The sequence below is a fragment of the Musca vetustissima genome, unplaced genomic scaffold (genome assembly GCF_032173495.1).
Source record: "Musca vetustissima isolate MV318-11 ecotype Yass unplaced genomic scaffold, APGP_CSIRO_Mvet_v1 utg7881, whole genome shotgun sequence".
Taxonomy (NCBI): domain Eukaryota; kingdom Metazoa; phylum Arthropoda; class Insecta; order Diptera; family Muscidae; genus Musca; species Musca vetustissima.
This window is the reverse complement of record NW_026883712.1, coordinates 333,871-346,249: the sequence shown is the minus strand read 5'-3', so window position 1 is coordinate 346,249 and position 12,379 is coordinate 333,871. Positions and strand designations below refer to the sequence as shown.

The 12,379-nt window shown below is 33.4% G+C and overlaps 1 protein-coding gene across 1 annotated transcript; it reads left to right on the top strand.

Annotated features, from left to right (window-relative positions):
- Nucleotides 1-2,906: 2,906 nt before the first annotated feature.
- Nucleotides 2,907-8,255, top strand: LOC133330703 (uncharacterized). Its single transcript, XM_061539108.1, has 7 exons — nt 2,907-3,021; nt 3,111-3,231; nt 3,360-3,669; nt 3,865-4,466; nt 4,536-6,601; nt 6,719-6,864; nt 7,987-8,255. The coding sequence occupies exons 1-7, from the start codon at nt 2,921-2,923 to the stop codon at nt 8,253-8,255; spliced, it is 3,615 nt and encodes a 1,204-aa protein (XP_061395092.1). The 5' UTR covers nt 2,907-2,920.
- The last annotated feature ends 4,124 nt before the right edge of the window (nt 8,256-12,379 follow it).

Below are 12,379 nucleotides of genomic sequence, written 5' to 3'. Positions count from 1 at the left end.
GAGAATTTTTTCCTTTTTGGACTATAAAATATTTAATTTTCCCAAATTCAATGAAAATTGGCATTTTTATCTACATACTTATGTCTGGAAAGCAACTGACAAGAAACTGTATAGGTCGGACCAAGATTTGGTATACGTCCCATATAGTGGGTCTTGAGAATTTTTCCCTTTTTGGACTATAAAATCTTTAATTTTCCCAAATTCAATGAAAATTTGCATTTTTATCTACATACTTATGTCTGGAAAGCAACTGACAAGAAACTGTATAGGTCGGACCAAGATTTGGTATACGTCCCATATAGTGCTTTTTGAGAATTTCACCCTTTTTGGCCTATAAAATCTTTAGTTTTCAACCTAATTAAACGAAAATTGGAAATTTATATCTACTTAGGTCCATGGAGCAACTGACAAAAAAAAAAACGGAAAAAATTGGACCAAGATTTGGTATACCTCCCATACAAAGGGTCTTAAAAAATCCGCTTTTTGTGCCTATAAATTCGTAAACATTCTGCCAGATTCTATGAAAATTTACAATTTACTTAAAATTGGGACGAAAACAGTAATAAGTGTTGTAATTTAGATGTTGGTTAACGTTTCAGAACGCTTACCATACAAAGGACCCTGAATACGTAATTATATTCCTGAATAAGTAACTATTCTATACCATAAAATCACTATTTACCACTATATTTGTCTAGTTAATTTTATTAATAACAAAATATTTCATATACTTTAGTTACCACATACATTATTGATTTATCATTAATCAGATTTTCAGAACATACATCAGGAATAAATTAAATATTGTATTCCCAAATGTACGATATCGTATGAACCATGTTATAATTTCGGGCCTTTATTTTATTGCTGTTAAAGGATATAACAGGGTCATGTACGAAAAAGTTTCTATATGAACTTCTCATAAACGTAATACAAGTGCGTTACCTAAATTTATACCTAAAGAAGGACTAAATAATGCTGACCAAATCAAATTCAAAAGCAACCATAAAAAAAAACAATATTTTATAATCTCCGCTTCTGATAGCATTCTTTTCCAATTAATTGCAAATTTTATGTAAAATGTATGATTACTATGTTCTGAATCATAGTAATCATACAACATCTAGTATGCATAACATATTCGATCCTTAACTTTTAACTATTTATTGAATATGTCGTATTTTTTAATAAAGTGGTCACTAAAAAACGTAAACAAATTTTAGGTCCGCAAGTCTCCGCAGCTAATTTCTTACACGTAGAAGAACACCCTTTTCACAACTCAAATAAAAAAGAATTAGGAATTATGTCGAAATCTGAACCGATTTTCACGAAATTTAACACACATTACTCTACCATTATTGTAGTACGCGATGCTAAATTTCGTGCAAATCGAAAGATATGTATATAGTCACTTTGGTGCACTATTTACCTAAGATCGAATGAAAATATATATGGGAGCTATATCTAAATCTGAACCGACTTTCACGAGATTTAACTCACATCATTCTAGGCTTAATTCAGTACGCTGTGCCAAATTTCGTGCAAATCGAATGATATATAGGTACTTTGGTGCACCATTTACCCTAAATCGAACGAAAATATATACGGGAGCAATATCTAAATCTGAACAGATTTTCAGGAAACTTAACACTCATCGTTCTGGACTTAATTCAGTACGCTATGTCAAATTTCTTGCAAGTCGAAAGTTATATAGGGACTTTGGTGCACCATTTACATAAAATCTGACGAAAATATATATGGAAGCTATATCGAAATCTGAATCGATTTTTACGAAACTTAACACAGATCGTTCTAGGCTGTGCCAAATTTCGTGCAAACTGAAAGATATGTAGGTACTTTTCTGCACCATTTACCTTAAATCGAACGAAAAAATATATGGGAGATATGGATTTTAACGAAATTTAACACACATCACTCCAGACTTAATTTAGTACGCGATGCTAAATTTCGTGCAAATCGAAAGATTTATAGGTACTTTGGTGCACCATTTATCTTAAATCGGGCGATGGGGTTCGTCCTTGGGCCAAATAAAAGAGCTGTTCCAAATTTCATCCAAATCGGATCATAAATGGGACCTGTACTTTGTTTACAAATTTAACAAGGACAGACAGACGGACGGACATGCATAAATCGACTTAAAAACTGATTCTATTCATATTCTCTAAAGGAACCACGTGTCTATCACGTTTCCTTTTGGCTTTTGTTACAAACATATGCACCCTGTACAACAGTGTGGTGACAAAATTTTTTCACAGGCGAGATTTCTCCTTGGCGAATATTCAGAATAAAACTGAATATGATTTTTTTTTCAAAAGAAAAAAAAACGACTTCATCAATATCTATTTACAGAATAAGTATTTATTTTATTCATTTCATAATACAAGTCCAATTTAACTAAGAATGAAATTCTTACTGCTTTAACATATTCCAAGATTTAAACTTGAAATAAAACCCAAGAATGTCCACCTGTCCGACGGTGTTTCGTTAAAAATCCTAATACCCTATTCTTCGTTCTTAATTTTAGCTGATTACAACAGGCACACGTGCATACCCATGATAAAATCGTATTAATAGTCGACCTTACTTGATGACGGTTTCCATGTACTTACCTTGATTAGGTCCAAAAACAAACAGTTTTCTTGTTGTTTCAGATTTTCATTGAAATCATCGTCGCGATAAGACAACACTTTATAGATTATAGACCCCTCATAATTATGTCCAATATTCTTAAGAGAGTAATTTTTTGTTGTCTTATGTTGATGAGCCAAACAATGTCCAATGCTTTAAATCTATTAATTAATTCTTCTCTATTCAAATCAGCAACTAATTTTATTTATTTTTTCTGTTTCTTTATCTTTTCCATTCCAAAACAGCAAACAAAACTGGTCATATTGCTATTATGGATTCAAGGTTATTAAATGTAGTCTATGATGATCCGTTTGACGGAAATTTTACAAAATATGACAATGATACAGATTTTTGGTCCAGTGGAGCGAGCGAGTAAGTTTTTCTTTTTTCCACAACCAAAAAAGAAAATCATCTCTGTGAACATGATTATGTTAATGAATAAATGTCCATAATTTTTATAGTACCATGGGTATGCAATTAACAGAGACATTGCATGGCATATTGCCCATAGCGCCAACCGATGATTTTGGCAAAGAAGAAAATGTAAACGCGTTGGGCTTACAGAGTGGTAACAAAAATGCGGTAGGTTTCAAAAAAAAAAATAAATAAATAAAATAGAAGAGACGTTATGAAGCATTTTTTTATTAATGTGAATATATACAAATGTCTTCTTCTTCTATTTCCGGCAATTGTTGTTCACAATATAACAGTTTTCGTATGAAGATTTTGCTGGACAGCACTTAACAGCTGGTGGTGCCATTGAAATAGTAACGGTTGATCCGAATGCTGATGGCTATGACAGTGATGAGAGTGACGACGACGATGATGAGGATGATGATGATGGTGACGTTATTCAAACTAATGCTGTACATCATAATGGTCTAATTGAATTTGATCGACAAAGCCAGTGCAGCAATTTAACATTTCGTACAAGAACAGATAGTTCTTCCATTGGAGACTATGAGTCACACACAAGTGATTATGATGATAGTGACGATGAGGATGATGACGATGATGATGATGACGAGGACGACGATGATGATTATGATGATAATGAGGAGGCCCACAATGCCTATGTTATTGGTCAAATGGGCAATATTCAGATGCCAACAACTGTCAATGCTACTCTCAAATCTTCATCGTCATCACTATTACCATCTACAGCAGCTGTGATTAATACAACAACAACATCAAATGCATCAATTTTATCCACACATCATCTCATTTCACCTGATGAAAATCTAATTTTGGACACAACATCGTATCATAAAAATCGTACTATCAGTACAAATACCATTAATTCCGATGTCGATGGTTTGGGTTTGAATATCGATGCCAGTAATTTTGATTTAGCTGAGTTTATAACTAAAGATGATTTTACGTTAAATCCCATAAATGAGGACGATGACGATCTATCATCAATTGCAATAACAAATCATGGCATAACAGCAACAGCAGCAACAACAACATCATCTTTAGCTTCCTCGTCAGGAGGAGCAGCAACAAAAACACTAATTTCATCATCGAAAACAATTGATTCCGATTCAGAGTCGGATATAATTGTTGATGTGGAAACCGTTGAAGCTGATGATGATGATGACAACTCATTGAATTCGCTGAGAAAAGCATCGGATCTATTAAAACCACAAATGGAAATGGCGGCGGCGCCTGCGGTAATGGAACCATTAAAGCCACAACAACAAGAGCAGCAGCAAGAAGAAGATATAACATTTGTTGATAATACAACAAAAGACCCCTCCTGGAGTCCACCGGGACCCCAACAAACGTCGAAGAAACTGGAAAGTGTTAAAAATGAGGTAGTGTTTCTATTTTTTTTTTCTGATTAAAAAGTATTTAATTCAAATCCCATTTTTTCTCCTTTTCAGGAAAAATCATCAAAGTCATCGACACCCAACAGAAATATTACATTAGTTCCTAATAAAAAACAATGTGACCTATTAAAGGGGAAATTTGGCAAGGGTAAAGCGGCAAAGGTGGTCAACCACCAGAAACCACCAGCAAAAGTAACAAAAACCAATCCCAACGCAACATCAACTGCTGCTACTCATCCTCATTCTGCTCCTGCACAGGAAAGAAAAACCGGCATTGGTATGGGTGGAAAAAATTTAGCCTTGTTGCGGTATCATGAACGTAGCAGCAGTAGTATATCGGAACCCAGTTCAGAAGAAAATACAACACCTATTAAAATTCAAAATCCCATAAAAATAGAACAGAAGGCGGCTCCATTAATAACAACAACACCATCAACAACAATGCAAGTACATAAAAAAGAGCAACAGGAACAAGAGACAACAGCAACAACCTCACCTCAAATGTGTAAAAGCAATAGGGCTGCAACAACAACAACAAGCTCACCTCAAAAGGTATCAGGTGCAGCCGCAGCAGCAGCATGTAAGAGGAAATTAAATTTAGAAGAATATAAAAAGAGACGTGGAGATACAACACCATTGGCAATGCTACAAGAAGCTAAAACAAAATTACAATCTTATAAAATTCCAAAATTAGAAGATAAATCGACGACAAATAAACAAATTACCCCGACAACACAACAAACACAAAAACACAGCGAAGCTGTTAAATCGGTTGTCAAAACCCTCAAAGAGCAACAACAACAGCAACAGCAACAAAAAATCCAAGTTGTAGATCCCATTACCGAGGCTAAAAACAAAGTTCTACGCATGCAGGAATTGAAAAAGGCCCAACAAATGCGCATTATTGACTCCACAATATCGGCAAAGGTACCGCGCGTCACAAAACTTCCACCACTCAGGGAAATTGTAAAGGATTCACCCTATTTCAATGATGCCGACAATGCCACACAATCTTTTAAATGCCATCCCGACTACGAAGAAATTATCATAGTCTCGGCTAGTTGTAATACAGACATTTCAATACCACCCATACCGAATTCCAGTATACAACCTGTAAATACAGCCACCAGATCGTTGCTTAAATCTTCAGCATTGCTATCGTCCATTACCAACACGTTCCAAAAAGTCAAAGCTGTTGATAATGGCAAAATATCGACAAGTTCCCTTATTGCTAGCATACAGGATGTGGTGGTGAAGAAAACCTTACCGGTTGAGAATAGTGACGAGGACGCCAACAACACAACCTCCTCCGCCTCAAATGATGCTCAACAAAAGTCCGAACAACATGGTGAGGATAAAATCATTATGCACTTGCGTAAGGATAGAATACGAAAACGTACCTCAACCATAGCCATACAAACTGATTTGCAACCAGAATTTCCACCGCTGCCATTGCCCAAAGGCGCCATGCAACATAAATCTCGTGAACGTATGCGCAAACATCGCAAACGTCAATATCGCAAACACAAGGACACCACATTGTCATCATTATCTTCGGAATATTCATCCGATGAACAATCGGATCATTCCAATGCATCATCGATTTTACGTTCACGTGATAACAGCTCCTCATCGTCTATCGAACGAATGCGTACCTATGACAGTGCCATTGGAACTGGTGGTTATTCCTCAAGAAGTAGTCGTAAACATCGTAGCTCTATGTCATCATCGTATTCTGAATCGTTAGATCGTGAGGCTCGAGGTCGTCGTCAACGGCGTACAAGTTACAAACAACGTTCGTCGCGTAAACTTTCATCCGGTTCACCGTACAGCAGTTCCACGTCATATACATCCGATTCTGATCGTTCTCGCAGTCCATTATATAGGCGTTCACGTAGCCGATCAACATCACGCGGCGATGGTTCACGTTCGAGACGTTCAAGTTATCGTCAGAATAAAAAGAATTTTGTCGATCGCAATGTCTCACAACCAGCGGTCGAAGAACGTCGTATTGTCTACGTTGGTCGCATCGAACAGGAAACGACTAAGGATATGCTGAGGCGTAAATTTTTACCCTATGGCACAATTAAACAAATTAGCATACACTATAAGGATACGGGGTAAGTTTGAAGTTTGTTTTGAAAATTAAAAAAGTGTATTTTGCTAATTAAGAATGGAATAATATTCAATTTACAAACCCAATTTATTTATTACATATTGTTTTTTTTTTCTTTTAGCATGAAATATGGATTTGTGACATTTGAAAGATCACAGGATGCATTCAATGCCATCGATAATAGTACACGTGATCCGCAGATAAATATGTATGATGTCAGTTTTGGCGGTAGAAGAGCTTTTTGCCGGGCATCTTATGCTGATTTGGGTAAGTTATAAGAAAATATTTGAAAAAGTCATGACACCCATATAAAAGTCTCTCGATCGATTTAAGGTATATTGTGAATGGTGAAGGAGGTTGTAAAAGTTCGGCCAATGTTGGGTATTTACACCCATCACGACACTGTGGTACACAGGGTATTAGATACATGGTTCCTTTTGAGAATATGCATAGAATCACTTTTTGAGTCGATTTATGCATGGCCGTCTGTCTGTCCATGTTAAATTGTAAAATCGTTCAGATTGGGATATAGCTCCCATATAATTTTCGTTCGATTTCATGTAAATGGTGCACCAAAGTTCCTATATAGCTTTCGATTTGTACGATATTTGGCATAGCATACTGAATTAAGTCTAGAATGACGTATGCTACGTTTCGTGAAAATCGGTTCCGATTTGGATATAGCTCCTATATATTTTTTTTCCGATTTAAATAAGTGATGCATCAAGGAATTCATGTTTATTAGGTTTCAAATAATCAACGTGTGTCCGATTTGAGATTTACCTTAAATCGATTTACATAATTTTATCTCATTCTCTATCCAAATGAAGAGTTTAGAATGGCATGTTTATGGATTGATCTAAGTCGGTTAGCATTTAAATATACATCACATATTTTAGTTCATCCAATTTCATGTCAATGGTCCTTCGAAAAATATATTTAAAAAAAATATAGTGTTGGCGGTTTATTTGGGATACCATTTGTATTTTGTTTTTGCAAAATAGTCAGGCTGAATCCCAGTTTATCTCTTACCCTCGGCAAACAATGCCATACATTCCCCACTAATAAATAGTTGTTTTTTTTTGCTATTTTGCAAAAATAAAAAAATATATTTAAAACATATATATTTAAAAAAAATATATATCAAAAAAATATATTTAAAAATATATATTTAAAAAAATATATATTAAAAAATATATATCTAAAAAAATATATTTAAAAAATATATATTTAAAAAGTATATATTAAAAAAATATATTTAAAAAAAAAATAATATTTTTTGAACAATGTTTTTTTTTTTTTTGTTTTAAATAATATACTCAGTCTCTTTTTTTGTTAATAATATTAAAATTAATATAATTTCATTTCTATTTTTTTTATTCATTACAGATAATGCCGGCATTAATACCTATCAATCGTATGTTTTTCCACAACAACAACAGCAACCCAAAGAAGAAGATTCATTTGAGGCTTTACTTATGAAAATGAAAGCAAAATTGAGTGCTAATAAAAATACAACATCGGCGGCACCACAATCGTCATCATCGTCACCAACGATACCTTCGTCATCATCTACGTCTACAACAACAACACCTTTGGCCAGTACAGATAATACAAACACCAATAACAATAACAAAATTGCCAATGGTAAAATTTGACGGCTTTATGGTTCGGCTACTGAAACTATCCACAATTTAATTTGTTTACCTCTATTATATTCTCTACAAAAACATATTCTTTTCAAAATATTCATTTGCCATTATTATTATTTCAAATATTACAATACTACAAATAATGCCGCTAATATAAATATTTTAATATTTTCCAAATTTTCTATACAATAGAATTTTTTTTACCAAACACACCACACAAGACGCCTTTAGTTCCATTAATGTTTTAATGTTTCTTTTATTTCTTTTAAGTTTAATTTTTTTTTTAATAATTAAGTTTCGCCAAGATTATCGTCGTCGGAGACAATGTCTGAATAAATAAAAAAACAAATTCCTATAAAAAAAAAACTGTGAAAGCTAGCTGATGGCTGACTGACTAGAATGTTATTTAAAGTGTGAATAATAATGTACAACAATTGTTATATATAAAAAATTATTATTATTATTTTTTTTTAATATTTAAATTTAATATTGTATAGTTATAAAACGAAAGTTAAAAAATAGTTAATTTTGTTAACTTCCACAGTAATTTTTTTGCATGGATTTGTTTTTTTTTTTAATTTCTGAAAAAATATTTTTTGGGCGTGTAAATTAAAGATGATTAAAAATGGAATAATAGCCATGACGGATACAAAAATAACTTAATCCCCTCCCCTTATTATAAAAATATTGGAAATTGTAAATTCAAACTAATTGTTTTTGGAGGAGGGAAATCATCACATGTTATAAAAGTGAATGTGAATTTGTTATGATGTTTATATAGAAACCTCCCGCTTTATTCGATAATCAACTACTTTAATTTCACCTAAAAAATATGGAAATTTTTGCGCTCCGATGCACTCTTGGCACTAAAAGAAATGTGATATAAAACTAAACAATTAAACAAGAGTCATTAAACTTAGGTTCTCCCCCCATCCCCCTATAACTTAAAAGGTAATAGAAATATTAAAAACATTAAATTAGAAAAAAATAAAAACAACAATAGGTTATTCTGAAAAAATAGGTAGAAATGAAACACAAAACCCTGATACCCTAACCTCCTCAATAACCAGAAAAAATCCATACATAGAAAATTTATATAATTTATTTACTTTTTTTATTATTAAAAACAAAAATACATGTTTTACCCAAAGCAAATAGTTATCGGTTTATCTCTATCTGTAACACCAAACCGATAAACTGCCATGCTTATAGCAAAAAAAAAAAAAAAAAAATTATATGCTTTATGGCGGGGTACAACAACTTAATTTTAATAAAAACATAATTTTGTTGTCCACCCGCCCTATGACCATACGAAAAAGCAAACAAACATAATACAAACCATATAATTTTTTTCATCCATTCAAACTTGAATTTTGTTAGTCTGCTGCTTCCCCCCACAAGACTAACATGAATTAACTGTTGATAATAAAACCTTGATATTAGTTTGTAATGTATAAATTTTTTAAACTCATTTTTTAAATTGTATTAACTAATGTTTGTTTGTTTAGCGTCAAACACAACAACAAACATGACAAACAGCAGAAATTAGTTAAAAAAACGTTTCATCTTTTTGAAAAAAATGATCCACAAAAAATTTAGTTTTAGTTATAAAAGCAAATAAAATGCATTAAGTTATTATTTTTTCTACTCTCTATTAATCGATATTTGTCAAAACCCCATCCCCAAAAAAAAAAAAAAAAAAAAAAAAAACAGCCTTTGTTTAGAAAAAAAGTTCCATAGTTTTCTCTTTTTTTAAGTTTGTACTGAATCTACAGCTAATGTTAATGCAAATTTAGAATGTTGTAAAATTTTATAAAGAAAAACAAAACCAAAACATGTTATGATTTTATTATGTTCTCTATTTAGTTTCTACATGAAAACAACAACAATGTGTAATTTCTTTACAAAGGAAATAAAAAAAAAATAAAATAAAATAAAAATGCATATGATTTGAAAAAAAAACACAATCTTGTTTTCATTCAACTGAGTGTGAGATGGAAGGATTTCGAAGACATCAATCTATCGGATGTCAAGCGATCACGATGTCCATTAAGATAAATTAGTATTTAACAAGCATAGACACGAACCATACATATTAACATTACAGTTAACAGAGCTCTGTTAATGCTGCCGGCAATTACTAAATACCCAAATTCAGCAAATATAGGAAAAATTATTAAAAATCGAAAATAATTTAATTTTGATATTCCAAAATGTGATTTTTTTGTAAAAGTACAATTTATAAAATATAACTTTTTTGAGTAGCTCTGTTAACGTTAACGTGACCAATTCTCAGGAAACATAAAACACATCATTCTAGTCTTAATTCAGTACACTACGACAAATTTCGTGCAAATCGAAAGATATTTAGGGACTTTGGCGCACCATTTACCTTGAATTGAACAAAAATATATATGGGAGCTATATCTAAATCTGAACCGATTTTTACGAAACTTATACACATCATTCGTGCAAATCGAAAGATATATCGGACGAAAAGATATATGGGAGCTTTATCTAAATCGGAACCGATTTTCAGGAAATTTAACACACATCATTCTAGACCTAATTCATTACGCTATGCCAAATTTCGTGCAAATCGAAAGATACCTACAGACTTTGGTGCACCATTTACCTTAAATCGAACGAAAATATATATGGGAGCTATATCTAAATCTGAACCGATTTTCACGAAACTTAACACACATCATTCTAGACTTTATTCGGTACGTGATGCCCAATTTCGTGCAAATCGAATGGTATATAGGGTCTTTGGTACACCATTTACATTAAATCGGACGAAAATATATATGGTATATCTAAATGATAATCTAAATTTCAATAGGGTTTGTCCTTGGGCCAAATAAATGATCTATGCCAAATTTCATCCAATTCGGTTCTAAATGCGACATGTACTTTGTTTACAATTTAACATGGACAGACAGACGGACGTGCATAAATCGACTTAGAAAGTGATTCTATGCAAGTTCTCAAAAGGAACCATGTGCCTATCTCGCTTTCTTTTGCCTGTTACAAACATATGCACAAAGACATAATACCCTGTACCACAGTATGGTGAAGGGTAAAAAATGGGATGGATCGAATTTCAATTTCTTAAACGGATGGTGACTGAAGATGAGAAATGGATCACATACGACAACTCTGTGCGAAAACGATCGTGGTCAAAGAGCGGTGAAGCACCTGAAACGGGGGCCAAACCAGGAATAACGGCCAGGATGGTTCTGCTATGCATTTGGTAGGACTAGAAGGGGATTATTTATTATGAGCTGGTTCCATTTGGACAAACTCTAGATTTTGATCTCTACTGTCAACAACAGGACGGTTTGAAGATAGCAATTGACCTGAAACGGCCAGAATTGACCAACAGGAGAGGTGCCGTGTTCCATCTAGACAACGCTGGGCCACAAATACCTACAGTGTCCCGCCAGAAACTTCGGGAGCTTGATTGGGAAGTTTTAATGCATCCGTCATACGGTCCGAATTTGGCACCAAGCGATTATCACCTTTTTATTGCATTGCAAAATTTCTTTAATGATAAAACAAATTGCTTTCTAGGGAGGATTGTGAAAATCGACTACTAGAGTTTTTTTCCAAATAGAGAGCAGGACTTCTATTAGAGAGACATTATGAAGTTACTTTTAAAATGGCAACAAATCATACAAGTCGTACAAATCCGAAGCTTCTTAATTAAAATCATGTACTTCATATAAAAATAATAGATTTCCCCAGTTCGATAGGCAAATACCCGTCCCACAATCGTGCATAGCGGCATCTCCACTATCTTTTTTGGCCACTGTGATTTTTTTATCCTCCGTCAATCTCATCATCATCGCCGATGGCACAATCTCTGATTTATTTCCCGTCTTTGCTCTATTCTCTGATACCTTACAGTGGGAATCAATTACCATCCCCCTGGTTAAGTACCCACTGTATGCGAGGTAAGTAAGATGGTTCAGAAAGTACCCAAGTGGCGGCCTTGAGAGGAAGGATAGAATCTCATAGTTCACCACGAGTTTAAGTTGCTTTCGGCCGGCACTTGATTCAGCACAATTGGTCAAAACTAAGTACCTCGGAGGACAAAATTTTTAATAGAATCGATAGAAAACACT

Coding starts and splice junctions, on each gene's coding strand:
- LOC133330703 (XM_061539108.1), top strand. CDS start 2,921: ATGGATTCAAGGTTATTAAATGTAGTCTATGATGATCCGTTTGACGGA. Junction 3,022..3,110: donor TGGTCCAGTGGAGCGAGCGA/GTAAGTTTTTCT, acceptor TAATTTTTATAG/TACCATGGGTATGCAATTAA. Junction 6,865..7,986: donor GGCATCTTATGCTGATTTGG/GTAAGTTATAAG, acceptor TATTCATTACAG/ATAATGCCGGCATTAATACC.